Below are 8,570 nucleotides of genomic sequence, written 5' to 3'. Positions count from 1 at the left end.
CACGCAACATGTACCCCAAATAGTCCAAATCAGGGTAGCCCCATTCCCGAGATAAGAAATAACAGCATTGAGAACCCACTCTATAACTGGAGATGTGCCGTAGACCAAAGTGTGCTGGCCATGCTGGGTGGAGAAGGTGGTGAAGGGTGAAGAGCTCTTACCTCCCACTGCCCTCTCTACCCGGCACAGCCCCCGGAGCACAGATTCCAGCAGGCTTCAGTGTTGGCCCAGGGACTGCAAGTGTGCCAGAGCTTCTGGTGATCCTGCTAGGTAAAAGCATGAAGACATCTCTGTGAGGTCAGACATAGTGCAGACTGCAAAAGGGAACTTTTCTGCCATCTGGCCATGAAAAGGCAAGCACTAGTATGAACAGAAATAAAGAACTGAATTTAAATGCAAAACAAAGACCTTTGTTTTTACCCAGCTGCACAAATTTTAGAGAAATTTACAGTTGAACTTCATTTCAGGTGTTCAAAATGAATATGGGAAAAGTGATGCTGAGAAAAGACGGCCAGCTACAATGAATACAACTGTTGGAGCTGCCTTATAAGATTACTTGTTTTGCAGTATAGTATAATCTTGAGTATCATAAAGAATATTTACAAAAGCACTTTTAAATGTTGTTTCGATTGCCTCAGGATTACAGAATGTCATAGCTGGAAGGAATAATTTAGTCCAACTTTAAATAACAGATGAGAGATGTTAAGACAGAGATTTCATAGATGATTGGAAGCAGGGAAAAGACCAGAATCCAGAGTGACAAACAACTCTCCATAAGATTCTGAGAGATCTCAGGACCTTTATCCTCCATGAGCACAGATGAACAGTCAGGAAGAATAGAAAGAACAGGTAATTTCTTGCGATTTGTTATGTCTACTGGGAATCTCTCTTACATTTAAACAAGCCTCTAGGTAAAAATGTTTGGATAACTGAAAGAAGTATGGGGGCAGGAAGCGAGGTTGGTGGGGTGGGGGGTAGTAGAGGATAGGAGATAAGCCACATTGTACAAAATTTAATATTCCAGCTGTCAAAGATCTTACATCTGAATGCTAATACACTGAGACGGTGTATCCCAGCAGTGTTATTTGCTAATATTGGATGATTTCTGCTACCTTGTTGATTTCCACTAGCTTTCAGGAAGAGAACACGGGGTTAGCAGCAAACATACATAAGAGTCTTCTATTTGGCTGCTCAAACAGTCCTCTTATTTATCTTTTCCCTAGCCTTGTTTCAAAAGGACTTTCCAGCCTGTAATTTAGAGCTAGCTAGCTTTGCTCTTTATCCACCAACTGTAAATGAATATTCATGTTATTTCATATATATAGTTAGACCTCTGTCACAGGATTTTGTCTTTACTTTGAGGTAGCTTTCCATTTTCACTGAATAAATGCAGTAAAAAAAAATTAAACCAATGTTTGGAAACTTCAAGTGTTTTGTCTTAATTATGTATAAAGATTAAATACTCTGTATCAAAAGTGTAAGAATGTTCTTTGACTTAACAGTTCTCATACTAATTTTTTGGGTGGACGGCACTCTAAGTCACATACAAAAGGTGCTTCTGATTCCTTGGCAAATAAAAAATGCCTCAGTCGTTTACTAGTGATTTTTTAAGGTTAAATCTGTCTACTGTTTGTGTTGATCTTTAACATCGGGTCCTATTCAGTTATCCCCCAAATGTTGGCCCAGGTTAGCTTCATCAGAACCACCTGAGAAATGTATTTAAAAATACATGTTCCCGGGGCGCCTGGGTAGCTAAGTAGGTTAAGCGTCTGACTTCAGCTCAGGTCACGATCTCACGGTCCGTGAGTCCGTGAGTTCGAGCCCCACATTGGGCTCTGGGCTGATGGCTCAGAGCCTGGAGCCTGCTTCCAATTCTGTGTTCCCAAGACCAGTAGACTTAATTCAGTAGAGTTTAGCCAGGGAATTTGTATGTTAATCTTACACCTCAGGTATCTACTACCATATAACCTTCTTTATTATGTCTCACTCCTAAGAAGACTGGAGTTGAGCCAGGTATGTAAGCCTGACACAGTATCAGAAAAAACTGTGCTGTCCCAACTTGTTCTGGAGTATGTTCTCCTGGCAGAAGTAATTCATATAAGTTATGAGAAAATGGGGGTGGGGGGTTAAAACTTACACAAAGGTAAAGGAACACAGATCTTGACCATCCAGGAAGTTCATGCCTTGTACCTCACCTAAATCTTTTACTTCCTGCTAACTAGCTGCTAACAAGCTAACTAACTGCTAACAAGATCAACTTTTGATTTCAGGCCCCTAAGCAGCCTGGTTTTCTCTTGTGCTTAGACAGCCATAAAGCTATGTGGAGAGTTGTGGCTGGTCCAGGTCAGATCTCTGACTTGTACTGTGAAGCCTGGAGAATGAGCTGGCAGTACTAGGAAACTGAAATAACCTTGTTCTTAAAGTTAGTATAAGAGGAGCACCTGGGTGGCTCAATCAGTTGAGCGTTCAACTTCAGATCAGGTTGTGATCTCATGGTTTGTGGAGTCAAGTCCTACATCAGGTTCTGTGCAGACAGCTCAAAGCCTGGAGCTGTTCCAGGTTCTGTGTCTCCCTCTCTCTCTGCCCCCTCCCCAACTCACGAGCACGCATGCTCTCTCTCTCAAAAATAAACATTAAAAAAAAATTAAAGTCAGGGGCGCCTGGGTGGCACAGTCGGTTAAGCGTCCGACTTCAGCCAGGTCACGATCTCACGGTCCGTGAGTTCGAGCCCTGCGTCGGGCTCTGGGCTGATGGCTCGGAGCCTGGAGCCTGTTTCCGATTCTGTGTCTCCCTCTCTCTCTGCCCCTCCCCCGTTCATGCTCTGTCTCTCTCTGTCCCAAAAATAAATAAACGTTGAAAAAAAAAATTTAAAAAAAAAAAAATTAAAGTCAGTATAAGATATGAAAGATTTCATTAAGTGGTAAGAGTGAAGAAAATTAGTGCTGTTTTAGTTATATTTAAATGAGTAAAGGACTGTGGTTTTTTTGAACATCTGGAAGGCGACGGGCACCTGGGTGGCTCAGTTGGTTAAGCGTCCTACTCTTGATTTTGGCTCGGATCCTGATCTCATGACTCATGAGATCGAGCCCTGCATTGGGCTCTGTGCTAACATGTGGAGCCTGCTTGGGTCTCTCTCTCTGCCCCTTACACACACGCACACTCGCGCTCTCTCTCTCAAAATAAATAACATTTGAACATCTGAAAGGGGTAAAAAAGATCAACCAAAGGGAGGTTTTTAATGGGAATGAAAGACTACCTTATATGTAACTGCCAATACAGCAACAAGCTGTGCAACGCGATTCTCCAGAGCTATGCTAAACAAATGTATAAATATATGAAACAACTAGTCAGGCTAGACAAGCAATGTACAAAGAAAGTCACAGCTACAAATAGGACAGTGGCCAGGATATAAGAATATAAGGTGGGCAAATGAATTAGAAGAACCAGCAGTTATTTTTAAATGCTCTAAAATGTGTATATAATAAAACACAAATAGAACACATAAAAGAAGAAGAAACAAGGCAAGAAAATAGTTTTTAAAATTTGGTCCATCTATTCTTAGAATGCAGCACTTTATAAAAAATAACAATCTGTCACTGGAAACAATAATAAAATGACACACTGAACTAGAGACTTAGAATTTAAACTGTCCAAGATGAAATGTCATCCCAAGATCTGCTTATAAATAACTGTAAAAGTTTTTGGAATTTTCGTGCCAGGAGGTGAAATCTGCTGCAAGGCTGAGTTTGTAAGGTCAGGCAAGACTGGCCTTTAAGGAGACTATATCCTCTTTAAATAGAGCCTAATGAATGGCATTTCTACAGCCCAAGGTTTTAATCAGGTGAAGATGGCACAAAATAAACAGCAAAATAAAGCTATTGTTCCAGTCCTTCCTACGAGGGTCTATTTACTGTTCTTTATTCATTAAAATTTAATTTTCTTAGATGTGCTGGTTTCTCAGATGGTCCAAAGCCTGGCCACATGAATACTGAAATGCAGTCCATCACAAACCTCCAGCATTCTCCACAGAAAAGACACAAAGCAACTTTTAGTTTCTTTGATTACAAATACCAATCCTTTTTTCTCCAGGCTAGTACACATGATGTTTCACCCCCACTCTGGCTCTGCTATTAGAAAAGATCTTTTATTTCAAAACACAACAGTGATTTGCAAAGCTGATAAGAATCACCTTTTTAAAATGATAGATCACTAGGCCCACCAGCCAAGAGTCAATCTCTGAAATGGATCCAGGTGATTTTGACTTAAGGCATATCTGAAAACCAATGACTTGAATTGTGTCCCTGTGTCCTCCAGGAATGTGCATTTAGACAAATTACTTGGGATGGTAGGGTAGGGGGTGATCTTCATGTAAATAAAGAAAAATGTAAATGGTATGGGGGCAAAAAAATCAGAGAATTACTATTTTTTCATTAACAGAAAAGCTAAAAAATGAACATATCAGATAGACATATTCAAATGAAAATACAAGGTGCATTTCAAAGTAAAATTAACGCATTCAGATTATTTGTTATTTTGGATTATCAACACCATCCCATTAGCCCTGACTATAGAAAGACTACAGTTAAAACAATATTCCACGAGTTCTCATTTCCAGATGATTCTAGATCACAAAATACAATAAGGGAAAGATTATTCAAAATGAACAGGAACTATCGGTCCCATCTACATTGTGGGTATAAACTAATCACCAATCGAAGCTGATCATTTTCTTTCTTTTAGATGCAGTTTTCCCAGCCCTAAAGAAATTGTTTAGATAGTACCGTTATAGCATCTGCATAGTTATACTTTTCCAAAAAGAGTAAGAAAAAAAATTCCAATAAAGGCACTGAAGTGCTGTGGCTTGCTTTCTGAATTAGCTTTGCTGACCATCATTCCTTTTTCTTTTTTTTTTAAACTAGTAAAAGGTCACATCAAAAGATGACATAGAATCCAATCTGAAAAGACTGGACCCCAAAGGCACTGCTCAAACTGCTGATTTGGAATGCTCACAATACATTCTCTTCATCTGCCTTCCCCCAAAGGCCCATTCAATATTTAAAGACATTTGCTGTACATTATACAAAAGGACCTACAGGCCGAGGTGAATAAAGCTCTCCACAAAACCAAAATGTAAACCCGGAAAATGGATTATGACTGCATGTCACTGACACAGATATGACATAAGACCCTCAGTCAGGCCAAAATAAAACAATACTACTACACCAAAAGACTAGACCTTCAGGGAACCCTCTACCTAAACCCACTCTCAGACAAAGGCCAAAGCACATTCAGCAGGAACAAAAAGAAACAGAAGAAAATATTTCCAGAAAGGACTAATTACAAACAGGAACAAACCTGGACTCTTTACTCACCATTTTAATACTGCTGCCAACTATAACAGATTAAAATCTGTACATACAACATAGTGGAAAAAGTCCCAAAATGCAGGAGTTTCGGCAAAAGAAGGTACTGACTAAGGATTACTACAATTAACATTGCTACAATAAAAACAATGGCAAACAGGGATTTGGCACCACATTTACAAAGTAAAAGCATGCACTGTTAATACACTTTAGATGTTTCCCAACAGAAAAGGCCATGGAAGATGGAAAACAAGGGGCATCTTTTACAGAACTCCCTATGACTGAGACAAACAAGCAAGAACCAAAGTGGTCAATTTAGTAGATATGTAGCAGCAAAGTCACGGTTTCTGTTTGGAATTTTGCAATTTGCATTTCTAATTGACAGCTGCCCTGGGTGTGTCCATATCCAAGAAACTAACTTTACATCCTACATCAGCATTTACCTAGTAATTTGGTAATCAGCATAAACCAGGTTAACCTTAAACCATAAACTTAAACAAAAGTTAGAGAGTGAGAATCTTATTACAGAACTCTCCAATGTAATTACCACTTAAAAACCATGATGGTACTTTGAGCAGGAGAGTAACATAAATTTCATCCAAAAAAGCTATAGTCATAGCCCCAATAACCATAAAGAATTAAGTAATTATGGAAATACGATGTTCTGACCATACCAAAAGTTAAAAACAAAGAGCTCCTACTAAGAGGAGTATTTTCAAGATGATCTGGTCACATCATGTGCATAGTTAAGATTGTGTTTTAATAAAGATTCTCTTGCAAACAAAGAAATAAAATTTAGTGACATTATTCTCTTGATGAAAAAAAAAACTTTAAAAATGAACTAGTGGTGGTTTGTTAAGAAGGAAAAAAAAGAGTAAGCTACATATTAAAGTTCTGGAATGCAGCACCTCAACTTCACATCGGCCCTAAACATTTGAGATTATGAAATCCAAGTGATGTCTTGATGATCGAATCATACTTTATACAGTCGTTCCAATTCCAATGTCTGACTTTAGCATCTTATGTCAATTAAGAGTTCCCTAATACAGAAGATTGTGCTAAAGAGTGCTAAGATTCTGCATGCTGCTGCCATTCCCTGGTCCCGTTCATGCTTGCAGCTGCCCAATGAGACAGCAAAAGAAGTCTGGTCTCAACACTCCACACTGTAATAACTAGAAAAGAAGAACATTCTTAATTAGAATAGTTTACAAAGTCCAGAGACATCACTAGAGCACTATAACTAAATTGTCTGAAGTTTTACCTTTCATTAATCTCCAACCCTCTTCAGTAAAGTCCACATTCCTTTAAGTTGTTTTTAATGATGACATCTGTAACAGCATCAAAAACAAACTGCACATTCTTGGTGTCTGTGGCACAGGTGAAGTGAGTATAGATCTCCTTGGTGTCTTTTCTTCTGTTCAGATCTTCAAACTGGCACTGAATATAAGCAGCTGCTTCTTCATATGTATTGGAACCTGAAGCAGACACTCAATATTCTCAGTTTAAATTATAATAGCTGCCTGAACTCAACTAAGTCAGGCCATCCCCACTGACTGATGAAGAGAGGGAATAACCCAAATGAATATAGACAGATTTCTTTAATTCTATAATCATTAGGCTTTCTTGAGAGCAGACTCTAAGTAAAACAAAATCATCACATGAAAAGATCTAGGGGGGCGCCTGGGTGGCGCAGTCGGTTAAGCGTCCGACTTCAGCCAGGTCACGATCTCGCGGTCTGTGAGTTCGAGCCCCGCGTCGGGCTCTGGGCTGATGGCTCAGGGCCTGGAGCCTGTTTCCGATTCTGTGTCTCCCTCTCTCTCTGCCCCTCCCCCGTTCATGCTCTGTCTCTCTCTGTCCCAAAAATAAATAAACGTTGAAAAAAAAATTAAAAAAAAAAAAAAAAAAAAAAAAAAAGATCTAGGGAAACGAGCCTTTTCCTTTTTCCCCTTTCATTTAGACTTTTCAGCTAAAAAACCAAAAATGTACAAAAGGAAACTAGGGAAGTAGGAAGATGCGTTGCTAGGACACAACTGTTGAAAAGGTCAGAGAGCTTGTGCTCCTTGGAGTGATCTTGACATAAACAATTCAAAATAGTCATGCTTCTTTTCAAAATCATACCAGTTTTAAGGAAGCTTAGCTTCAGAGCCTTATGGCAATAATTTAATGAAAGGTAAACTAGTACATGTGAAGGGAAAGGGGCCTGAATTATGCCCTTTAAAATGTGCTTCTGTGGCATATAAATTATTAACTTATCTCAATTAAGCTGTCATTTTTTAAAGGGGAGGGGGCTCAAAAGAAAACCTTATTTTCAACTCTTATCACTTACCCACACGCTTCTACACCATCTTAACTGCCCGTGAGCCTTTAGAATTGCCCTAGAAACTGACTACAGAACCGGAAAAACTCAACAACAAAAACACAATACTTTATTCTTGTAAACCAGAGGCTGTTTTCCACAAATAACATTTGTGAAATTAAGTGACATTAGACACAGCAACAAATACCAACAAGAAAGGAATGTTATTTAAACAGAATATTTAAAGAAATAAAGGAAGACTGCTTGGTAGGTGCTTGAAATAGGTTTCATGAGATCTGCAGAACTTCTGTATATTAAAGGAGAGAGGGGGACTGAAAAGCGAATTCTGGCTGGTAGAACAGATACTGACACTTGGGAAATGAGGACCATGAGACTTCTTAAGAAGAATGAAGCCAGTGCAAGACAGGCTTACAAGTTCACCAAAAAAAAAAAAAAAAAAAAAAGCTATGATATTGAGGGCTCTTTGCTCTGTGGAAGATTTTCAGCTAGAACACTGTCAATCCTTCGACTTAAGATTTCTCTCCACCTTAAAACCTGGCTACTTTTCTACTCACCTCTCTCCTGATTCTGACTACATTTGCAAATTCCTAGAGAAAAGAAAGGCCAGGGGGCTTACGCTACATCTCAACTTTTTAGCCCACCACCTCACTTAAAAAGTTACCTGTATCTCCACTTATTTATACCTTTGGTCTTAGAGAGGTCTCCCTTCTGGTTCAAAATTTAACTGCTCTACCAAGACTTTTAAGTTGAGGTGAAATTTACATAACATACAAGTGCACAATACAGTGGCATAATGTATTCACAATGTTATGCAACCACCTTCTCTCTCTAGTTTCAAAACGTCTTCACCAACCCAGAAAAACAACCCATTCCCAATAAGTAATCATTCC

At 39.1% G+C, this 8,570-nt stretch overlaps 1 protein-coding gene and 1 long non-coding RNA gene across 2 annotated transcripts in view; one reads left to right on the top strand and one right to left on the bottom strand.

Moving 5' to 3' along the window:
* Positions 1-2,818: 2,818 nt before the first annotated feature.
* LOC147578228 (uncharacterized) overlaps positions 2,819-8,570 on the top strand; it is an 85,081-nt gene continuing 79,329 nt past the window's right edge. The window contains exon 1 of the long non-coding RNA XR_015254966.1: positions 2,819-2,887. This is a non-coding gene — a long non-coding RNA (uncharacterized LOC147578228). The remainder of the gene's footprint in view (positions 2,888-8,570) is intronic.
* The window catches only part of GNAI3 (G protein subunit alpha i3), a 38,414-nt gene continuing 35,202 nt past the window's right edge, over positions 5,359-8,570 (bottom strand). Inside the window, exons 8-9 of the mRNA XM_025935239.2 lie at positions 6,625-6,838; positions 5,359-6,535 (exon numbers count right to left, since the gene is read on the bottom strand). Of these exons, the coding sequence (XP_025791024.1) occupies positions 6,648-6,838 (191 nt within the window). The 3' untranslated portion in view covers positions 5,359-6,535; positions 6,625-6,647. The remainder of the gene's footprint in view (positions 6,536-6,624; positions 6,839-8,570) is intronic.

Source organism: Puma concolor, chromosome C1 (assembly GCF_028749965.1).
Source record: "Puma concolor isolate L17-30 chromosome C1, mPumCon1.1.hap2, whole genome shotgun sequence".
Classification (NCBI taxonomy): Eukaryota; Metazoa; Chordata; class Mammalia; order Carnivora; family Felidae; genus Puma; species Puma concolor.
The sequence above is the reverse complement of the archived record's forward strand: the minus strand, read 5'-3'. Positions and strand labels throughout refer to the sequence as shown.